The 23,634-nt window shown below is 47.5% G+C and overlaps 1 protein-coding gene across 2 annotated transcripts; it reads left to right on the top strand.

Annotated features, from left to right (window-relative positions):
• The first annotated feature begins 1,081 nt into the window (after window positions 1-1,081).
• On the top strand, window positions 1,082-22,704 carry LOC149367370 (E3 ubiquitin-protein ligase RNF170-like). Of its 2 annotated transcripts, none has more exons than XM_089555400.1 (5): window positions 1,082-1,407; window positions 3,800-4,011; window positions 9,543-9,616; window positions 15,737-15,868; window positions 21,572-22,704. In XM_089555400.1, exons 1-5 carry the CDS (start codon window positions 1,301-1,303, stop codon window positions 21,848-21,850), a joined length of 804 nt encoding a protein of 267 aa, XP_089411526.1. In that variant the 5' UTR covers window positions 1,082-1,300; the 3' UTR covers window positions 21,851-22,704. The 2 variants fall into 2 exon arrangements, with proteins under 2 accessions (XP_089411526.1, XP_089411533.1); XM_089555407.1 differs by lacking the exon at window positions 1,082-1,407 and adding an exon at window positions 1,428-1,685.
• Window positions 22,705-23,634: the final 930 nt, after the last annotated feature.

Raw genomic sequence — 23,634 nt, 5'->3', positions numbered from 1 at the left:
CCCATACCGCAACTTTTTAGAAGTCACCTTTTTTTTTTTTTATGCACAGCCCTGGACTAGAACAACCTTCCCGCGACCTTGTTAGCCAGTCATCACGGATGCAATCAATTAAGACCCCCATCGAAAATCATCCCTTTACCTTTAACCCTTTACCTCCGTTTTTGACGCCCGGCCCTCATGTAATACCCCTTAACTGGGTCTTTGAGGATTGAATAAATAAAATAAATACATAAACAGCGATCTAAGCCCGTTTAATTGTGCAAGGATTGAGTCGTGGGTTCGTCGTTTGATTCGGCACCAGGGACTGCGCACAACAGTATTCACAGGCTGAAGTAAGCTCTTTTAATGACAGCGAACATCTCCCAGGCGTATAAACATTGCGCGCGTTTGGTTGTTTATCTCACTCTGCAGGGAAGTTGTGTTAGAAAGCGCCGATCATTGCAATTAACTACTTTTATGACTACCAAAGCGAGCTACAGAGTCTATAGTAAGCAGGTGTTCTAGTAAAAAGCAACGCCGATGTTCCTACTGGAGTAACGTAACACAGACAAATGATCTCGAACGAGGCACATACATTTCTGTCATTGGAAATTATTCATGCGAACTGTTACAAAGTCGCAGCGAGACCTGAAGCGAACCGCGAAAGTATCGCGTCCGCACCTCGCGGACTTTCCAGCTACACAGAGAGCATAGCGCGGCAACTACAGTGGACGAGGCGAGGACAGGACAGGTAGCGCTTGTCCTGTCCCCGTCTCGTCCTCTGTAGTCACTGCGCTATGCTTTCTGCGTGACGATGAATCAACACGCCCAAACATATTCCCTCCTGAAGGACTTTCCAGGGCGTTCAAATCCAGCGGGCGGGCTTCCCGGTCACGTGGTAGGACGAATCCAGTCTCCGAAGTCAAAGCCATCCATCCGCCTCGTGCCGTCATCGCTTTCTTCCATTAACTCCATGATTAACTCTATGCTTTCTTCCACTGTGGTGCAACAATGTTTGAAAACGTCTTTTCAACTGCACTATATAGTTCATTGGAATCAGAAGATGCGTGGGGTGCCACTGTGATGGAACTAAAAAAAAAAACGAGGGGCTTAGCGGCATGCTTAGCGGGCACAGTGTCGCAGTTTCGTTCTTGTCTGCGCCAGAAAGAGCGCTTTTTTTGCTTGCGATCGTGTTCGGCAACCTTGATCGTGGAGTAGCGTAGCGTAGCGTAACTGTATGGCTGTCCGCTGCTGTGTTGCATCGTAGACAGGTCTCTTCACCATTCCGTACAGGCCCTGTAATGGTTTTGTCGGCGTGGACATGTGCGACGAAGATGCTGGGGGCCTGATTGAAGGCGTCGGAAACGAGGTCCTCTTCACCGTGCCCGTCATCGCTGCTGTGGTTGTCGGATTGCTAGGTTTTGCCGGGTGCGTCTTCATGCCCTGCCATTGGGGCCTCTCTCCGTGTCAGCGCTGGCGCAATGCCTCACGTTTTAATTTGTCGCCGCTCTGTCTCGGCGCTATCTGGAGACCTCACACTTTGGCCTGGCTCGAGTGATTACAGCGGGGGGTCGCGTTCTTTTAGCGAGTCGTTCGGGCGCGTTGGCCAGGAAACGGAGACCACTGTCGCGCACAGCTCCCCAAGTCACGACTCTCGGCAGCCAGGAACTGATACCTGTCATGAGTAGCGTCACTGAAGCAGCGGGGTGAGTCCCGTCGCATTTAGCGAAGCCCATATCCGGCGACAGCGAGCTGGATTTCCATCTGCGCGACGTCGTCGGAGCCGAGCCATTTCCGCATCTTAAGGCGGAACTTTCATGGAAAACTTGCTGTCATATCGCCCCTACGCTTGTCGCAGCGGCTATTTTGTGTTGTATGTGTATGCAGGGAAGCGAAGGTTAACATTTAATAAGAAATTTAGCTGTGGCAATGTGTTTGTGGCATTGGTTTAGGACACTGGTGTTGCCACTCTTGCGGGAGCATGTCGTCACTCGTCACGGTCTGCTTCAGTGACACCCCGTAGAGCGCGCATGTCGGGTTCGCTTGTCACGGCCATGTGACTAATGTCCGAAAAATCAGACTGTTTTTGTTACTTAAGGCCTCGAGTTAACCTTCCTACTGTTGTGACTATTTAAGCAGAATCATTTTCCTAGTTCGTCTAGGGCAGCGAGGCTAAAGTTGGAGACAACTTTTGAGCCACCAAGCTAATTTTGCAGCACTACTGAGCCAGTACCATGCATAGCCATCACGCTGCAGATGGGCGGAAACTTAATTCTTAGTTTGTGAAGCACCCTGCAGCATTTATGTTTCAAATTAAAACTGCTTGGCTTTCTGTTGTGGCACCTGGGGACTATGATCTTGGTGGGTGGACTGCAAGAAAGGCAGGCACCATAGGATGCACATGTACAGACGTTTAAGTTTCCCTTCTCCAGAGGCACTCGACATTTCACGGGGCTGGTTAAAAAAAGAAGAAAAAGTTTAATGATACGTCATTTGAGAGGTTGTGAAGCACTTCTAGGCTCTGATTAGCATTTTTAACAGTGTATGATGTAACAATAATGCGAAAGGAACACGAGGGACGGAAAGGAAACGACGCAGACAAGCGCTACATAATAGCGCTTGTGTGCGTCGTTACCTTTCCGTCTCACGTGTTCCCTGTGTGCTATTGTTGCATCATGAACGTTATCCAACTTGCCCAACTTTCGGCTTTGCTTAACAGTGCAACCAACTCATATGAGTGAAAAGGATCCTCCATTTCTCTTCTCCGCGTCACGAGTTCATTCACCTTCCCTAATCTTCATAATAGTCTGGATTTGGGCCACTTAGTGAATAGTGGCAGAAAACAATCTGTAGGGGCAGGACAGAGAGCACTCATGATGACTGAACATTTATTTGGCAACCAGCAAAATCTGAGAGGCATCAGAGAGGAGGGGAAAAAGAAAAAAAAAAATATTGGGTAATGGAGATGGGGTCAATGGCACCGGGTTCGTCGGTCAGAACGGTTGCCAGCTTGCTTCTGCGTGTGTGATCTCTTTTCTTGTTCTCTGAGTGTTGCTTTCTGCCATGTTTTCTGTATGGGACATTTCCCAGTGCGTAGCCAAGAGTCCGAAATGCGGAGAAAGGTGTCTCAGTTACGCTCTGGAGCCCAAATTATCGTGTCCCGAGTGATCAAAAAGCATTATACTCCATTTCATACATAGCAGGCAAGGCTGCCAAAGCTAGCATGCCTGTTCGCACATGGCTAAGTCCACACGCAAAAAGTAGTTCGCCATGCAACCAAAGCAAACACAAACATATTTCGTGACGACAAATCTTAAGTGCTGTGACTGGCACCTCCTGGATTTCATTTTGCTTCCTACCACATTTTCGTCCTGCGTCTAGTCGAGACTTCTTGAACCTGGGAGAACACATGGCGGTATGATACGCGGTTGGTAGAGTGAATCGCTTCTACTAAATCTGCGCCCAAAAAGTAGTTCACTCTCCATGAAAATTATGGCCGGAGAGCCTGAACACTGAGCGCCTCACAGCTTCGAACGCGATTTTCAATGCTACCACATTTTTTTATACCGCTCATTGTATTCGTCCAAACAATGATCAGAGTTTCGAGAAGATCGAATGATACGAGGTGGAGTAGTATGGTTTCGCGGACGCACTACTTCAGCAACCTCCGCAGCGTTGCCTGCTATGTATGAAACGAAGTATAGGGGCACAGTTTATGCTCCGGGTGTCGGGTAGATTTGAATGGAGCCTTTGTCTGCTAACCTGTAATGACTGGCTGTAGTGATCGTCCACTCCTGGTGGTGTGATTGGTTGATGGCAGGTGGCAGCAGCTGCGGCAGCTGTCCAGCCCATCACCGGCCGAGCTGCGGCGGCGTGAGCTGACGAGTGAGAGGCTCAACAATGGTGCAGCCTCGGGCATGGCAGTGTCGGCGCCCCCCCGTCACCTGCACTACGGCTCGGACGCACAGTGCCCCATCTGCCTGGCCGAGCCCCGCTACCCTGTCGAGACCAACTGCGGCCACCTGTTTTGCGGTGGGTGTGGGCGGGCTGGCTCGGTTTCAGGCTCCGTTAGCATTAGACGGGTCATCATCATCATCATCAGCCTGACTGCGCCCACTGCAGGGCCTCTCCCATGTCTCTCCAGTTAACCCCGACCTTTGCCAGCTCCGTCTACCACATCCCCGCAAACTTCTTGATCTCATCTGCCCACCTAACTCTCTGCCGCCCCCTGCTACGCTTGCCTTCTCTTGGAATCCACTCCGTCACCATTAAGGACCGGCGGCTATCTTTCCTTCGCATTACATGCCCTGCCCAAGCCCATTTCTTCCTCTTGATTTCAACTAGGATGTCATTAACCTGCGTTTGTTCCCTCACCCACTCTGCCCTCTTCCGATATCTTATCGTTACACCTATCATTTCTCTTTCCCTAGCTCGCTGCGTTGTCCTTAACTGAAGCTGAACCCTCTTTGTTGGCCTCTGCGTTTCTGCCCCATAAGTCAGTACTTATGGAATATATTGAAATTCCACATCGTTTGTAGCAGCACTGTGCCAAAAACAACGTTTGGCTCTGCAACATCATCTCATTGCTCATTGGTTGCAGAATGACAAAAGCAGACGAAGGTGATCGTGCCAAGAGGTGGCATTACTTGTATAGGGTTCAGCCTTATCCACCTATCGATATGAGAGCTAATTTTTTTGGTCCCTCGTCACTGCACATGATGCAGACATTTGATTCGTTTGGATCAGAACAGGCCTGCACCTTACCCAGGCATCAACTTGCTGCCAAGCATCATTCATTTGAAATATTTCAGCACGAACAAGGTTGTGGTTTGCGGTTTTGGAGGGGCTCCGAGCAACACAACTTGCTGCCTTGTGCAAATTCATACCAGGGCCCTCGTCATCACTCGAAAGACGCGGGTTTGATCCTGGCTGCGGCGGCCGAATTTCGATGGAGGTGAAATTCCAGAGGCCCATGTGCTGTGCGATGTCAGTGCACACTAAAGAATCCCAGGTGGTCAAAAGATGCAAGCAGGTGAAGCACTAAAATCTCCCATCAACAAAAATAAAACCTGCAGGACAGTATTCGAGACAGCAGTTTTTGTGGGGACGGGACATAAAGAGGAGAAACACTGAGGTTTCTCTGCGGCGTGTAAGGGCAAGGGGGCGAAGCATCTATGAACTACTGCCATTCGCTTACGTAGGATAGGGCCCAGTGGGGGGAATGCACCTTCAAAAGCAGAAACAGTGCAACAGGCAGCTGCCGTGGTGGCTTCCCCACAGTTATCGTCATTACCATTGTCATGAGCGTACTACATCCACCACAGGACAAAGGCCTCTCCCATGTCTCTACAATTAATCCAGTCCTTTGACAGCTGCGGCCACTGTTTTCCCGCAAACTTCTTAATCTCATCCGCCCACCCAACTGTCTGCCGCCCCCTGCTACGCTTGCCTTCTCTTGGAATCCACTCCGTTACCCTTAAAGGTGCACTGAAGAGGAATCTGAACTCGTCTTTTTGCCGCGGGAACTCAATCTACACGTTCTGAGCATTCTTAGAAACGTCGATTTGTTGCAATGTGTGGCCGATTTCCCTAATTAAATCGAATTGACGTCTGGCTCCCGCCTTTTTTTTTTTTTAATTCTCCCCGTACGGTGGGCGGAGTCAACCAATGCGTGGAGTGCCTCTCAGCCAGTCCCGCAACGGCTTGCCGCTCTGCCATCGGCGGAGTAATACATAGTAGTCCGTAGAAGCAAATAGTCCGCGCGTATTTTTATTTCTGCGGGCTTATTTTGCGGCTATATTATCTGCGAATGAAACTATTTATTCACGAAAACCTAAACAAAATAAGGCGAAAGCAAAGCCTCCACGGAGCTGGCTGCAAGGCACTCCACGCGTTGGTCGACTCCGCCCACCGTACGGGGCGAATTAAAAAAAAAAGGTGGGAGCCGGATGTTAATTCGATTTAATTAGGGAAATCAACCACACAGGTCAATAAATCGAAGTTTCTAAGAATGCTCGGAACGTGCAGATTGAGTTCCCGCGGCAAAAAGACGAGTTCAGATTCCTCTTCAGTGCAACTTTAAGGATGAGCGGTTACCTTTCCTTCGCATTACATGCCCTGCCCAAGCTCACTTCTTCCTCTTGATTTCAACTAGGATGTCATTAACCCGCGTTTGTTCCCTCACCCCCTCCACCCGCTTCCGATCTCGTAATGTTACACCTATCATTTTTCCTTCCATAGCTCGCTGCGTTGTCCTCAAATTAAGCTGAACCCTCTTTGTTAGCCTCCATGTTTCTGCCCCATAGGTGAGTACCGGAAAGATACATGTGTTCTGTACTTTTCTCTTGACGAATATTGGTGAACTGCCATTCATGATCTGAGAGAACCTGCCATGTGCGCTCCACCCCATTCTTATCCTTCGTCATTTCCCTCTTGTGATGCGGGTCTGCGGTCACTGTTTCCTTAAGAATTCCCTAACCATTTCCAGAGCCTCGCTACCAATTGTAAACTGCTGTGCCCTTGCGAGATTGCTGAACATTATCTCGGTTTTCTTCATATTAATTTTTAGACCCACTGTTCTGCTCTGCCTGTATAAGTTATTGATCACGTCTTCTTAATCTCACTAATCCTTATGACATCCCATTTAATGCCCGCTAGTTCCTCCAACAGCACTCCTAAGCTAGCCTCACTGGATAAGGTTCCAATGTTCAATGTTGCCAGGTTCAGTTTTCAATGTGGCCTGTCGGTAGCTCCCATTAGAAACTGAACCTGGCCGCATTTGACATTGGAACCTTATCCAGTGAGGCTAGTTTAACTAGAAGACATAATGAAAACGGCGTGATGAACAGGGACAAAAGTAGAACACAAACAACAGGAGCAGTGCGTGCCTTTTGTGTCACACCGTTTTTATTACATTTTCCAGGATGAAGCAACTAGACCAAGCAGGAGTTTTACTAGTTAAGCAAAAAATCAAAGGGGTGATGTACCCGAAAATGCGGAGGAAAAATATTTTGATTGCGTTCATCATTGCCGCCGATAGACCGGATGTGTTAAGAAGTCGCTTCCACGCTTAAAACAGTGCAAATGCGGATTGAATTTTGCATATCTAGGAAAAAATCTGTTCAGATCTTAGTTCAAGAGGTGCTGATTGGCACTTTTATTAAGTGACATTGTCAAGAAATGTCTTTACCTCATTAAGCGGTTACATTTCTCAAAATTACGTGGTTTGGATCATACGTTTTGCCATGTGATACACCTTTTTTCGCAATTTTGTTTTCAAAAAGTATGAATGAGCTTTAATTGTATTTGATCCAGTCGGTAGAGCACGCATGTCTCCTCATGCGTCTACTCTTTTCATTCGCTTGCTTTGCCTTACTACGGATTCTCTTTCTGGGAATCTTGCTTCCTGCAGGCATCTCCTGTCACGATTGAAGGGTGCCTCCTCACGGCTAGCGGAAGAAGCTGTCTGGTTTCTGCAGAAAACTGAGCAATAGAATTGCCCCTAGTTTACCTGGTCAGGCTAAACGCAACTTAGGTACACTAGCATGTCTCTCAGCCTTGAACCGTAAGCACTCCGCAGAAAAGTATCGATTCTTAGTCTTTTACACAAACTATACTTTTAACTTCCCTGCACTACGCCAAACTTTGTTATCTGCTCCCTTACGCTCATCTCGCCAATTATTCAACTCCCTCGGCTTTCAGCGGTTGCACGGTTCATCCAACGCTTTCAACAAATCTTTCCTTCCCATCGACATAGAAGAATGGAACAACCTTCCCGAAACCGTTGTCATCGAATCTAATCGCACCAGATTTAGGCAGGTACAAACAGACCACTTGAACCAACTATAGCTACTTCCCTTGTGCTGCTCTGCCTGCAATTTGAACTGCTTGTGTCATTGCGTTACCCCGCACGAGTGTTATCCCACTTATTTAATTTCCACACATTTTACTGGTTAATTTTATATGCTATTGCTTTGTCATATATTTTCGCATTATTTGGATTACCTGACATTAATTTCACATCAAACTTGTTATTCTTGATATTTTTGTTATGCTTTTTTTTAAGTTCACATGCCTTTGTATGACCGCTTCACACCACTGTCTTTCTCCCCCTTATGTGATGTCTCAAACGGAATCTTTACGGGTACAATAAATGATGGTGATGTTTGCCTTTGTTTAGCTTGTTTCTAGCTTGAAAATCCGAGTTGCACCGAAATGTTCTTCCCATCATTCCTTAGTTTTCCTCTGGCGCTGAGCCGCCTGAGCTGCTTGATGTGATCCGAGTGTTCGGCCAGTTGTTCGGCAGTCTTTGAAACTCCACTCCACATTCCTTTGGGGACTTCATAATTGTCCCCTTCTTTCTCGGTGTTCTGTTTGTTTTCTCGCCCTTCATCGGTCTCCACATCCCATTTATTATTTATTTTATTTATTCGTGTATGGATACTGTGATCTTGTGCACAAGATCATAGCAGGTGGGAAACAGTGTGTTAAGATACGAAAATACACACGTACGAAATAAACAGAATTGCGCATAGAAAATCAGCAAGAAAATACCACGGCAAGGTCATTAATAACAATCATTTCAAGTGCTCTTCAAACAAATGCAATGATGTCTGCCTGACAACATCATCCGTGATGTTGTTCCACAGAGTGATGGTCCTTGGAAAAAAAAGAATATTTAAAACAATTAACTTGCGAATTTAGTGGCGTTGTGGAAAGAGAATGGCGATTTGTAGTTTGGTACCCTGAGAAATATTAGAGGTGTTAAAATTGTAATTATTATTAATTAATTGAAAGAAAAACTTTAAGCTACATATGCTATTTATGTTAAGTTGTACTATCCTCACCGCTCTGCTTTGGCTTGCTGCCTCGCTATATCCACTGGATCGGTTGACTCATGTTGGCACTCTCTTCCGTTACGTTGCTGTTTGGCTTGCCACGTGTGTTGTTCGGTCCAGGGACCAGCTTCATCAACGCACTGCGCGTTCCTCCCCCGACTTCATCCTGGGCCTTCTTTGTCTTCTTCTCCACCTTCACATCTTTTCGTGCCGCCCTCCCGTTGGCAGCAGCTTGCACGAGACACTCCTCTGAGCTTACCCGGGTTAATTTAACAAAAACTTCTGTTTGGGCTAGATGGTGCATAGCTTATTTTGAAATGAATTTAAGCGCACAAGAACACGCACACCAGAGGAGGAAACACACGGGACAGGCGCTAACTTCATCTGATTTATTCGCAGGCAGCAGAGCAAGAATATGCACATGAAAGGAGACATGCGCAGTAAAGAAGCACACCGTCAGTATCACAATACCTGCTCAGGATACCTGTACTAAGCCTGCAAAAGATTAACAGACGTTATTCACTCACACATTCATGCCCCTCTTCCTGATGTGTGAAAGGCTTCTAATGGTTCACGTGTTGACATGTTCACTAAGAGTTCACGAGTTACTCCAAGGCGTCATGCACAGACGGGACAGCTTTTTCCCTAGCTTTCCACCTTTGCAGCTGAGCTTTTTTACGCAGCAGAGTGTGCCACAGTGGATGGTGTCCCTCCCTGTCTGTGCAGCCAACTGCCTGGTCTCCTACTGGCACCATGGAAACTGGAGGGGAGCAGTCAGATGCCCCGTCTGCCGACAACAGGTCAGTGCTGCCCACACTTTTATACGTCAAGGGTCATCATCATCATCATCAGCCTGACTACGCCCACTGCAGGGCCTCTCCCATGTCTCTCCAGCTAACCCTGCCCTTCGCCAGCCGCGGTCACTGTATCCCCGCAAACTTCTTAGTCTCATCCGCCCACCTAACCTTCTGCCGTCCCCTGCTACGTTTGCCTTTTTTGGAGCGGGTGGGGGGCATTAAAACCCCAGTCAGTCTGTCCTCAGTTGTTTGGACGAGTAGCAAGACATTGAAGCCAGTGGAGGGTCTGCATTCAGGCTTTCTTAGTGCACTCCAGAGAAGAAGCTGTTTGTCCTTCTGGTCCTTTGATGGGGCAGGTGCAAACCTGCCCACTGTGGGGTGGGCAACCCGTCCAGGTAATAAGGGAGTAATTACTCATTGGCATCCACCCGAGCGCAGCCATACGGCTACAGAGGAAAGCTGTACAGCTTTCTCAGAAACTTCGCAGTTAAAGAAAAATTCGTCCTGGTCCAGGGTTCGAACCCGGGACCACCGCTTCACCGGAGCAGTCGCTCTACCAACTGAGCTAACCAGGACGACAAGCTTATGGCAGGGCGAGAGCAAATTGATCTATAGCTCGAAGTGGGAACTGTGTTGGTCAGATGTTTAGGGGAATCCCCCAAGGTGGAGTAGATTTGTAATAAGAGACTATTTACTCATTGACATCCACCCAAGTGCACTCAGGTGGATGTCAGAGAGTAATTACTCCCTTATTACAAATCTACTCTACCTTGGGGGATTCCCCTAAGCATTTGGTCAACCCATCCAAGTGTGTGTGTGTAGATACAGTATATACCGGGTGTCCCAGCTAAATGTAACCAAACTTTTAAGAAAGGCGAAGTGTTTTAGTCCAGTGAAACCAACTCAGGGTTGTTCATAGTCGCGTGGCCTAGTCTTGAGTATTTTTTTCGCTCTTCAAAGTTAATTAATTAGTTAAGTTTAATTAGCTAACTTTTTAATTATTAACTTCAGGAAGAAAGTGTCAATCCAAAAGTTTTAGATCACCGCGAAAAACTGCTAGTAGTGCTGTTTCCGTCAAGTTACGATTTACGTAGCTTCATTTATTGGCCTTAAAAGAAGGTTGTCCCGTGACCAGCTGCTCGCTCGCATCTCTGCCCCAATGTGCACCCAAAGTGTCATCGAGGAGAGGACTTCAGAAAAAATGGATTTTATTCTTTAAGGCGCGTCTTGGGACGTTGAAGTGGCACAGTTGTCATGTGGAAGCTTTTTATTATTGTGCGGGTTATGGTTAAAGGCCGGCAAAAAAGCTACTTTACGTAAATATTACTTTGCTGCAAATGTCTCAAAGCGATCTACAACTTTTCCATTGACACTTTGTTCCTCAAGTCAATAATTAAAAAGTTAGTTAATTAAGCTTAACTAATTAGTCAACCTTGAAGAACAAAAAAAAATACTGCAGACTAGGTCACGCAACTCTAAAGAACCCTCATTTGGTTTCAGACGGATAGGACACCTCGTGTTTTTTAAAAGCTTGGTTACATTTAGCTAGGACACCTTGTACGTCTCCATGTGTAATTGCATCTGGTTACACCCAGAAACTCCACAGAATTCTAAGAGTGCCCACGTGAATGCAAAGCAAAGTGGTTGCTTAGTGTTGTGTAAGAGGACATACATGCCAACATGCGGAAGTTTACGGTTAACTGGCTCACTGGTAGAGTAAATGCCAGAACCAGTTTGTAGGACTTACATAGTGATGGCTCCTGGTTGATGCTGGGAAGGAATACTGTGTATATTCAGGGAAACAGGATGCATTGACCATATGCAGTTGTTATCTCAAGTGGAATTTGTAGAAATATATGTGCACTATTCAAAAGCTATGATTTCGCAAAATGCAGTAAAATAAAAAATAAGGCATATAAGTAGATGTGGGGCATGCATACATACAGGATCTGTTCTGAAAGTAATTTACTCGCATAATAGGTGCACTTTTTTTCCAGAAAATCCGGCTCAAAGTTCGGGGTGCGCCTATTATGCGGGTAAAATTCCGGAAATTTTTCGACTCCCAAAATTGAACATACCGCATAAATGCACCCATTTACGGGCCCCGTACTGTTTTCCCGAAGGAAATAATTTTAACAAATATCCGTGTAAGGGCCGCAACCTAACTTTTCAGGATCCACGCTGCAATAGCCTTCGAAATGCATGCGCCGTGGCCTCCGCGATCAGCTCCGGCTGCGAGCAACGCGCGCTTGGTCGCGGAGGCCACACACACGCACAGGAGCTTCCAGGTGCCACCCACGGATGGCGCCCAAGGTCAAGCTTGTCATCATCATCAACTTTTTTGTCCGCCGCTAGCAGCCGCGAGCTTTCACTATCCATATCGACATCAGCATCACCAGCTCCAGTTTTTATATGGCTGTCAGAGGGCCGGTTTCTGTCATAGCGTGTTAGTTCATCGTATATAGTTGTGGCTTTCTTGCGCTGCCACCGAGTGTTGCTATTTTAGCACGACGGACAAGCGCCTTAATAGTTACACAGCTGGGAGTTAGATCTCAAACACGGCAAGCGTGCGGCAGGCCAGAAATTTGATGTGCCCGAGAAGTGCGGCAGTTGTGACTGCGGTGTGCCTAAATTCTCGTATGCGACTCCTATCGCCGCGGTTTTCGGGTTCCTAAGTCGGGAAGGTTTCCGGCTGATAAAGCTTTCCAAACAGACGTTTAAAGTGAGCATCCCTGAAAACTGTGTGCGGCTGTTCCACGCGATGTTGTTGTATGTGCCGTGGGTCCGCAGCAGCTGCGATGGCAGCAGCACTAGTGTGGACCAGTTGTCAGTTCAGCAAAAACTTTGTTAAAATAAAGATTGTGGGGGTGGAGAGGCATCGGCTTGCAATCGTGTAAACACAGTACTGATCACAGTGCCAAGTTCGGGGTGCGCCTATTATGCGCGGAAATAAAAAAATCTGATTTTTTGCGACCGAACTGGGGGTGCGCCTTTATGCGAGTGCGCCTATTATGTGAGTAAATACGGTAGTAGGACTGTTTTTTTTCCTGAGCGAACGGGCATTCGAAAGGCGGTCTGTGCACGCAGGATCGGGGAAGGGGGATATTGGGAATGCTGGGAAAAATCGGCAGTCGGCTCTCGGCCGATGAAGAGAGCAGGTCGCTTGTCCTGTGAACCCCTGTCAAAACGCCTCGTCACGCAGAATCATGGAGCGTTTACTCGATCAATGGTATGCGACCAAATTTTCTGTAAAGCTTAAAGGGCAACTGAAGAGTATTTAGAATTCGATGATTTTAGCTGAGCTGAATTCTTGAATCTTGCAGGTAAAGCGTGCGAAATCTTTTTGCGCTAGGATTTTGAATGGTGATGTAATCGCCGACCAAAGGGGCGTCTGCGTTCAGGCTCCCCTGCAGTGCACAGCGACAGGCAGAGGCCCCAGTGATGACGTCACGTACTGCGGTGCTAAGTTTCCAGCGAAGAAGCGGTTGTTTCAAGGATGAAAAAGAATGCCGTCGAAGATGAAGATCATGAAGCATTGTTTGGCGACATCGGAAGACGCATGGCAGCATGTAGACGAAGGCAATGGACATCTGAGATGTGACAGTAATGACGTAACCACGAGTTTCCTCGCATTTCCCCAACGCAGTGAGGAGAAGCCTGAAAATCGTCGAGGTTTTAATCATTGATTGCGTCGCCGTTTTCATTGCTAGCGCAAAACTACTTTGCACGCATTACCAAGAAGCTTTATACATTCGAATTCTAGAATAACCTCTAATTGTCAAAAAACCATTTCACCCTCCCTTTAATAAAACGGGCAAAGAGACTCACGACCTGATTAAGGAGGCCTAAGTTGATGCTGGCATGGGGAGATCAGGTGTTTTTGAGTGGCACAAGCTGTTCCGAGAAAGTAGGGAAAGAGTGGAAGACAACGACCACTCCGGACGCTCTTCGACCAGCGAGACCAACGAAAATGTGTCGTGAGTGAAACACTTACTGAACAGGGATCGTAGGATGAGTATCAGAATGATTGCTGATGACTTGAGCATTCCTCAAACCCAAGTTTTTTGAGATCGTGACAGAAAACTTAGTCGTGAGGAAAGTGTGCGCGAAGTTGGTGCCGCGAGTGTTAACACAGAAGCAAAAGGCCAACCCGAAAGCGATCTGCCAGGATCTTCATGTGAATGAGGACCCCGATATTTTGGACAATGTAGTGACCTGTGACGAGACGTGGGTGTTTAAATATGACCCGGAGAGCAAGCGGCAGAGCTCAGAATGTCACATTCTTCTTTGCCACGCCCCAAGAAAGCGCGAATGTGCAAATTCAAGCAAACGTCCATGCTCATTGGAATTTTTGACCGACATGGAGTCATCCGCAAAGAGTTCGTACCACCTGGACAAACAGTTAATGCAGTTTTTTACATGGAAGTCTTGAAAAGACTGCGAAAACGCGTTGTTTGTGGCCGCCCAGCCATCGCCAACAATTGGCGGCTGAACCATGATAACGTGCCGAGCCACACAGCATTCCGCGTAGTGGAATATCTTGCCCAGCACGAAGGGGCAACGCAGTCTCAGCCCCCCTACAGCCCCTACTTTGCCCCACCAGACTTTTTTCTATTCCCAAGAATAAAATCGACGCTCAAGGGGAAGCACCACGGATCTGTAGAGGTGGTTCAACAGGCCGCGACGAGGGAGCTGAACAGCATTCCGGTCCAGGCATTCCTGGTGGCGTACGAAAACTGGAAATCTCATTGGCAGCAGCGTGTAGGTGCAGAAGGGTGCTACTTTGAAAAATTCTAATCATTTGTAGTGTTGTCATGAATAAAATTTAGAAAAAAAAAAAATGAGTCCTGCTACTTTCAGAACAGACCCGTATGTGCTCTCGTTTAGCTTTGCAGTGCTAAGATCTTTTTCGCACTAGAGAAAACAAAAATGAGTGATTGTAACACTGATTTGGTTCTCAAAGAAGCAGGTAAAAGTGAGCATTTAGTGGGCCACTTGTTATATATATAAAATTTTGGAATGTGCTGTCTTTTGCTCATTGGCAACATCTTCAGCAAAACAAACCTTGTTATTTGATTGCCAGTTCGGTTTTGAAAATGCCAGAGTTCTCTAGAGGCGCACCTTGCATTAAATTGACTTTGTCTCAGTTGCTTGAAGATCCTTACCTAGGCAATCCATTATATAGGGAGTTGATGTGAATTTAAGCCGTGCTAGATTGGCTGCATGTAATTAGGCAGACAAATGTCTTGTTTTGTGACCTCCTCTTACAGATTTTTCAACAAAGTGATATTCAGCTCTAGGGCACTTCTACATGTTCGCCTCTACAAAATACATTTTGAACTTTAGGGCATAGGGTGTGTTGCCCTGGTTGTTTTTTGTTTAAAATGGTTGGCATAAGCAAGCGTGGTATCTGGCTTGCATAGTTTGTTCTGTTACGGGTGACAGTCCATTGTTGTGTAGAACAAGAATGACTGTGTGGTTTGTGGCACAAAGTGCAGTGAAAAAATGGCTGAGGCTTAGCTAAGGTTAAGCCTAGTCAGATGCGAAGCATATTGATGGCTAGGCTTGGTAATACATGGCTTTCCTTGGTTGAATACTTGGTCATTTTAATACAACCACTAGAAGTGTAGCAAGGATTGCCGTGGCAGCTATATACGGGATCATCGGTGAATTCAATGCAGAGTGTACAACCGCTGCCCCAGCACCGGCTACAACAGCATTCTTGGCACCCATGGAAAGTACATTGGAAACACCCTTAGTTATTCCACCACCGCCACCATTCCCTATAGACTGTATTGATGTACCCCCAGCAGCAGCAGGCAGCGCCTCTGATGTGGAGCCTCCATCGCCGCGGCCGACCGCGCGAGCCGGCAGCCCATCTCTCCTCTGCTGTGACGTCATGTCACGTGGTCAGCCGCCGCGGCCGACCGCGCGAGCCGGCAGCCCATCTCTCCTCTGCTGTGACGTCATGTTGTCACGTGGTGTCACGTAAAGGTCAATGGTAGCTCCACCGCCGCGCTCGACGGGCTGTAGTGTAGCTCTAGTAATATGCTTCGCATAAAAAATTGGCAGGGTGATGCTAAGTGGCAGTGCCGAGGAGATCTGAGGGTGGTGCCTGTGCAGGTGTCCGTGATGCTGCGCTGCTTCCAGGACCAGCACTTGGCCGAGGACACAGACGGGCAGCGGGAGGAACGAGCCCGGCTCCTCCGCGACATCAACGACTACAACCGTCGCTACTCGGGGGAGCCCAGGCCAGTGAGTGGGGGGCCTCTTCTTGGGGGGGCGTCTGATGGCAGTGCAGTGCAGTCAACTTGTGACGATATTAAGGAGGCTGGGAAATCTCATTTTTTTAAACCGATTTTCATTATATCTGCACAGGGGAAAAAACATTGGTTTATGGTTTATTAGGGTTTACCGTCCCAAAGCAACTCAGGCTATGAGGGACGCCGTAGTGAAGGGCCCCGGAAATTTCGACCACCTGGGGTTCTCTGACGTGCATTGACATAGCACAGCACACGGGCCTCTAGAATTTCCCCTCCATCGAAATTTGCCTGCCGCGGTCAGGATGGAACCTGTGTCTTTTGGGTCAGCAGCCAAGTGCCGTAACCACTGAGCCACCACGGTGGGTGGACAAAAGACAAGAAAAAAAAATCACACCCACATATTCCATGCATGTAGATACTGCACGCAGTGTCTTGGCGCTCTGCCAAGTTTGCTGAATGAGCCACCCTTCCATCAAAATATTGGCACACAGCTTCTTAATGCGCTGCTAAGGTCAGTGCTGCAGGCAGTGCAGAACGAAAGAACTCACTGAGAAAAACGCTTAAAAAAAAAAAATTAAACATAAGAGTGGGAGGAGGAGATCCAGAGATATCACCTTGAACTTAGTTGCAGCCTTTCTTTACCTATTTCACCAACGCAAAAACAAACGGGCTCACGGAAACAGCTGTAACTGCGTCTGTGTGAGAAAGCGTTGTGCAGTGGTAACGGCCATGCAAGCTCTTCGTTGCAATGATGATAGTGCTTGCTTCCCAAGGTGGTACGCAGTGCCTCATGGATTTCGCCACGGCAGTTCGTTTCCTGGGCCTTCACGTCCTTCACCTCTAAGCACTTTATTCTTTCTCAAACTTTCAGGCAAATTTTCATGGTAAACACATTCTGGGTGGCCAGAATTCTATCGTTCTGTCCGGTATTTTGCCAATAATTTCGTCATTATATCGTCATCATCATCATCAGCCTGACTACGCCCACTGCAGGGCAAAGGCCTCTCCCATGTCTCCCCAATTAACCCTGTTCTTTGCCAGTTGCGGCCACTGTATCCCCGCAAACTTCTTGATCTCATCCGCCCACATAACTTTCTTCCGCCCCCTGCTACGCTTGCCTTCTCTTGGAATCCACTCCGTCACCCTTAAGGACCAGCGGTTATCTTGCCTTCGCATTACATGCCCTGCCCAAGCCCACTTCTTCCTCTTGATTTCAACTAGGATGTTATTAACCCGCGTTTGTACCCCCACCCACTCCGCCCTCTTCCTGTATCTCAACGTTACACCTATCATTTTTCTTTCCATAGCCCCCTGCGTTGTCCTTAACTTAAGCTGAACCCTCTGTGTCAGCCTCCACGTTTCTGCCCCATGGGTGAGTACCGGTAAGATACAGCTGTTGTATAGTTTTCTCCTGAGGGATAATGGTAAACTGCCATTCATGATCTGAGAGAACCTGCCATATGCGCTCCATCCCATCCTTTACTTGACTACCAGTGGATCAATAATAGGGCACTGCCAGATTTGAAAACTTCAGGTCCCCCCAAAATATTGGAAGTAGCCCCATCCCAGAAACTGGATTAGGGCGGTTTAGTGGGTCGGATTAGTATAATCACATATGGTAATCCTGCAGAAGGTATTCCAACATTCTAGAAGGTGATGACTCATGCATACCCTATGAGGGCAGTGTTCTATGTGGAGTTTTGACAGTACAGTCGCAAGAACACTCATCGTAGACACTATAGCAGTCACCCTAAATGCTATGGCACTTTTAAGAAGGCCTCCAAGGTTTTTAATGTGATTGAATTGGGCGGACCATAAAATTAAAAACTGTCCGGTGGCAGCGTTGTCTGTGTGGAGCCTCCAACTGTTAAGTAGTGTTTGGGGGTCTTTTCCTCTCTCCACCTGTAAGTTCTCCCCTTCTCCTCCTCTGCACTTTTAGGAGAGAAGGGAGATGCTGGACTTCGGTTGACTCGGCAAGAATGAAAATGACTAACCAGAAAATTACTGGGACAAAAGCAGGCCTACGGATAGACTACAGCCACGCCCCAAAGAACTATGATCTGTGCAGAAATGAAGGTTGCAAGAGCTGTTCTTTCCTAGATTGCTCGGCAAGAGCAACCTCTGCTTCACAGTGTGTTACCTCGGATATAGTGAACCAAAATTTTTTACCAGATATATTTCAACTATCTTATACGGGAGTCTAAGTTCGTGCACGCTTCTATATGTTATGTAATAATTTCATTACCTGTATGTCTTATTGATGTATGCACAACTTGGACTGGCGTATGTTTCACTGTCACTTATTAGTTTGCTTTATGCACGTGTATATATATTTTTTATCACAGAAGCAGTAGCTGCAGATTGCGTTCCTAAAATCCAAATGCTGTGTTTTCTTTTTTTTTCTCTTTTTATTTTTACCATGCGCTGCCTCTGTTTGCCATGTATTGGGGTGCGGGCCTAGTCAAGCCTTTGTCAGGCCTTTTGTCTGTACTCCAAACATCCTTGAGATGTTGAATAAAGATTGTATTGTAAAATATTTGGTCGTTCCAGCGACGGTGGTGGCGCCGTGTGGCCTCCACCTGAGGTGGTCGCTCTGCACGGCGCATGCGATCACGGTCGTTTGTAGCCTGAAGATACGCGTCAGAAATGAATACGTTCTGCTATTCTACAATGTGCGAACATTTGAAAAAGCTGATGTGTTGTTTCTGCCAACACACAAAGAGTACAAAGAGCAGTGAACAAGTGCATTCAGCTGGTTGGCAAGGCGTTTCAGCCGCATCACCAGTGTGCTCCTCAGCGACACACTTGGTTGTCACCACGACACCACTGCATTCCTATTTGGAGCTGCATGAAAGCAGCGGAATGATTGAAAGCCAAGCTGATGGGAAGTATATTGGGAAGTATGGCAGTTTACCAATATCCCTCAAGAGAAAAGTATACAACAGCTGTATCCTACCGGTACTCACCCGTGGGGCAGAAACGTGGAGGCTAACAGAGAGGGTTCAGCTTAAGTTAGGGACCTTAACGCAGCGAGCTATGGAAAGGAAAATTACAGGTGTAAAGTTAAGAGGACGGAAGCGGGTGGAATGGGTGAGGGAACAAACGCGGGTTATGGACATCCTAGTCGAAATCAAGAGGAAGAAATGGGCTTGGGCAGGGCATGTAATGCGAAGGCAAGATAACCGCTGGTCCTTAAGGGTGACGGAGTGGATTCCAAGAGAAGGCAAGCGTAGCAGGGGGCGGCAGAAGGTTAGGTGGGCGGATGAGATTAAGAAGTTTACGGGGATACAGTGGCTGCAGCTGGCAAAGGACTGGGTTAATTGGAGAGACATGGGAGAGAGGCCTCTGCCCTGCAGTGGGTGTAGTCAGGCTGATGATGATGATGATGATGATTGGTTATAATTTCAGGCGGACGTTTGCAGCAAACAAAGATTTTTAATCAAGCTTCAGTCCATTCAGGTCTAGATTAAACACAGCGTTCTGGCCACAACGTGATTGCAAAATGATATGAATGGCAAGAAATTCACAGTAGTTTCTTTGTTTTTCGGATGTAATGCCCAAAGTTGCTGATTAATTGCAGATGTTTCTTGACAACTGTCATCTGCTCACTTGAGCACAGCGCTTTTTATTCCTCTTGTCGAAAACGGATTTCAGCGCAAGGATCGGCTGTTCCATTAATCTGAAACGGCCGTCCGGCTGTCACTTCGAACAGCAGTGTACGTTGCATTTTCTATTAGTGTGTATGTGAAGAAAGCATGCTGCAGATAAAGTATAGTCGGATACAAGTGAATTTGCAGAGGAGCTCCGCCAACATTCAGGACCGCTGAACAAAGAAAATTGTTGGCTCAAGGATGTTGACGAATCTGCCTTGTTTGATACAGCCAAACATTAAAAAAGCTGATTTTGTTCTGAGCTTTAATTGGTAAGTGAAGCAGTACAAGACGCCGTGGACTGTGGCCAGTGTTACTAACGGCCGTTTTTTTTTTTTTTTCCGATTGTGTGCTTAAAGATCAGCGCAAAATAAATTCACATGCCGCATTTATGTGTGTAAGGACCGCACCCATGTAGGCACCAAATATAGCATCAGACTGTCTGGGTCATTAAAGTAGCTTCTTTGGACACTAGCTTAAAAAACTGGACTGTAGAATTCCACTTTCGGAGTAGCGCCGAAAACAACCACAACTGCAAATAAAAATTAGGCCCTTACTCGCATGTAGACTGTATGTAATCACTGCGCAGGAATGTACCGAAAGCAAAAAAAAAGTGAAAGCACCAAAAATTAGCCCAAAGTGCCTGTCGCACTTTACTGTGCAGAGTTTGGTTCATGTGTCAACGCCGATGAAGTTTTTGCGGCACCTGTAAACTAGCAATTCCATGCTTGTATGGAAATTTATTTCTAGCCTGTAATGCAGCCAAACACAAGCATTAGCTCTTATTATTGTCTGAAAATGACTTATGGCTGCTTATCTAGGCGCTAAATCTCGCACAAAACGTGCCACAATGTCAAGAAGCTGCTTTGCTTCTACTGTGCGCACGCCATGGCAGCGTCATCATCACCGCCTCGTCCGCCATGTCGTGCTGCCCCAACGCCACCTATAGGAGCTGGAATGGTCGAATACCGCGTCGGATATAACGAGCTTTAGTGTGCCAACCTTGGATATAACAAACGTTAGGCTGGCAATGATCCACCGAGCATGAGCGAAGAGTTTTCTTATAGGCATTCAGTTCCTTTCCTTGTAGAAGAAACTGACTGGTCACCGACACATGGATCATGGTGCTTGGCAATTTGGTAGGCCTCTGTGATCTCCCTGGTTAGAAGAGATCGGTCCTTGGCCACAGTTGGGAACAGTTGGGGATAAGAGTTAATGGAGAATACCTGAGTAATTTGCGATTCGCTGATTACATTGCCTTGCTAAGCCACTCAGGACAAGAATTGCAAAGCATGGTCAACCAGTTAGACAGGCAGAGCAGAACGGTGGGGCTAAAAGTTAACATGCAGAAAACCAAAGTAATGTTCAACAACCCAGCAAGGGAACAGCAGTTCGCAATTGGTAGCGAGGTGCTGGAAGTAGTAAGAGAATATGTCTACTTAGGGCAGGTAGTGACCACTGATCCGGATCATGAGAGGGAAGTAACTAGAAGAATAAGAATGGGGTGGAGCGCATAAGGCAGGTTCTCTCAGATCATGAATGGCAGTTTACCAATATCCCTCAAGAGAAAAGTATATAACAGCTGTATCCTACCGGTACTCACCTATGGGGCAGAAACGTGGAGGCTAACAAAGAGGGTTCAGCTTAAGTTAAGTGCAACGCAGCGAGCTATGGAAAGAAAAATCATAGGTGTAACGTCAAGAGATCGGAAGAGGGCGGAGTGGGGGAGAGAACAAACGCGGGTTAATGACATCCTAGTTGAAATCAAGAGGAAGAAGTGGGCTTGGGCAGGGCATGTAATGCGAAGGCAAGATAACCGCTGGTCCTTAAGGGTAACGGAGTGGATTCCAAGAGAAGGCAAACGTAGCAGGGGACGGCAGAAAGTTAGGTGGGCGTATGAAATTAAGAAGTTTGCGGTGATATGGTGGCCACAACTGGCAAAGGACAGGGTTAACTGGAGAGACATGGGAGAGAGGCCTTTGCCCTGCAGTGGGTGTAGTCAGGCTGATGATGATGATGACACCAATTCTTCTTGTGCTGTGCAGTGGCTGGACCACCTGCGCGACCTGCCCACCCTGCTGCGGCATGCGGGCTCCGAGTTCTTCTCGGTGGGAGGCATCATGTACATGTTCCGGCTCCGCATCGTCCTCTGCTTCGTGGCAGCCATCATGTACCTGGTCTCCCCGCTCGACATGATCCCCGAGGCCATCTTCGGCATCCTCGGCCTGCTCGACGACCTCTTCGTTGTGCTGCTGCTCGCCATCTACGTGACCATCATCTACCGGCGCTTCCTGGCCGCCCGCTGGCAGGAGGACACCACCTGACGGCGGAGGCTCGCGTGCCTCTGCACGCGCAGTGCGGAGAAGCTGTGCGCGAGTTTGCTGTGACATTGTCCCACACCACGGACCATGGCTGGGCGTGGCTGCTGGCGAGTCTTCCTGCATTGACGATCGAGACAGGACTCTTTGTGGGCCTCTGCTGTTTGATGCCCAGGCACGGCCCCCACTGAAAGCTGTATTTACATGGGGGCACCCTTTTGGTAGACAATGGGCGTGACCTGTTTTTTTTAGATTGCGAGGACAAGAGGATTTTATTTCAACAAGCTGGACATTATATGCACTGCTGCGTGACTGCCGTAACAGTGCAGTCTGTCAGTTTCAGGGACTTGGCGTCGTTCTTCGTCGAGTAATTGTCCGCGACTACAGCGCACGTCTTTTTAAGTCACAAATGCTTGAAATTGTGCTGTGCTGTATGCTCTTTGGCAATCCCTTTTCGGATAGTTTACCAGATACCACGCACCCACTGTCCTCGTGGTGGACATTGGAGCACCAACGGCTGAGGGGTGCTGGGAATTGCCACATACTAGGCTGCGATCTCTTTAACGAGCTAGTGCTGATGAAAATGGCTAAGCTACTGAAGAAGTGAGTTCTCATATCATTTTTTCCTACTACCGTGTCACGTGTCTCAGTGTGTGATAATGGTCACTTCTAACGTTGGTATTCAAGCACTGCTGTGCAGATATTCAAGGCACGCAACATAAAGGCAAGGGCTGTAGAGTCCTAAAGTTCCGCGCTATTATTCTATTCAACGAGTGCATGGTCTCTCAAGGCGATAACTGTGCGAGAGCAGTGCTACACCAATTGTTTGTTTTCAAATAAACTATTTGTTAAAGAAAGAATGCACTGTTCTCTCATTTAACTATCAGTTGATAACCACTGTACTCATTTCAGCAAACTGAAATGAGTACAGTGGTTATCAGCTGACTTTAACGTGTACTGTGTACTTCTTTAACGTGTACTGTGCGATGTCAGTGCACGTTAAAGAACCCCAGGTGGTGGAAATTTCTGGCGGGCCCTTCATTACGGCTTCTCTCATAGCGTGAGTTGCTTTGGGATGTTAAACCCCCATAAACCGTAAACCAAATCATTTCAGCAAACTGCGGGGCAGTGGACGATCATGAACATTCGCGCGACAGCTACAACTTTGATCTGATTTGCTGCCCTACACGGGGGGAAAGGGGTGAGGGGATAAAAAAAAGAAAGAGAAAGGAGAGTAGCAGAAAATCTCAGTCACATGAAAGTTAGCATTCGTGAAGTCGCAGCCTATCGTGCAGGCCAGAAGTTCTCAAGAAGCGAAGCAGTGCCTTGCTGGCCTTCTCCGCCGACGACCGCCGCGGCCAGTGGCCGAGAATCTTCATTTCCGTGAAAGGGCGCGGATCTAGGCGCTCCAGCGCACGGCTGAGAGACTGCCTTTCGGTGGTGTAGGCAGGGCAGTCACAAAGAATGTGGGTTATGGTCTCGTCAAGCCCGCAGATGGCACATGCAGGGCTATCAGCCATACCGATTAAAGGGACGCTGAGGAGAGCTCTATTAATATCTTTTTTACAGAAAAATTCAATAGTTCGCCATTTCATGGCTTTGTTGCCACTTGGCCGGCAGCGAAAGGTGCATTTATTTCTAAGAAATTTGGATTCGAAGTTGAAAAAGTTTTTCCCGCCGCTCTGATTCAAACTTGGGATTCTCTTATGACGACACAGGACAAAGTGACGTGAAACATGACGTGCACATGACGTAACGCAGACTCCGTGATTTTGGGCTGCCAGCAGTGC

Source organism: Amblyomma mixtum, chromosome 1 (genome assembly GCF_055824585.1).
Source record: "Amblyomma mixtum isolate Tamu chromosome 1, ASM5582458v1, whole genome shotgun sequence".
In the NCBI taxonomy this organism is placed as follows: domain Eukaryota; kingdom Metazoa; phylum Arthropoda; class Arachnida; order Ixodida; family Ixodidae; genus Amblyomma; species Amblyomma mixtum.
Note: the sequence above shows the minus strand (reverse complement) of the source record. Positions and strands in the feature narration are given on the sequence as shown.

What these genes read in the sequence shown, in the direction of transcription:
- LOC149367370 (XM_089555400.1), top strand. Translation starts at nt 1,301, where the DNA reads ATGTGCGACGAAGATGCTGGGGGCCTGATTGAAGGCGTCGGAAACGAG. An exon ending in GGATTGCTAGGTTTTGCCGG is followed by an intron (nt 1,408 to 3,799) that starts GTGCGTCTTCAT and finishes GGTTGATGGCAG; the next exon opens with GTGGCAGCAGCTGCGGCAGC. An exon ending in CTGCGGCCACCTGTTTTGCG is followed by an intron (nt 4,012 to 9,542) that starts GTGGGTGTGGGC and finishes CTGTCTGTGCAG; the next exon opens with CCAACTGCCTGGTCTCCTAC.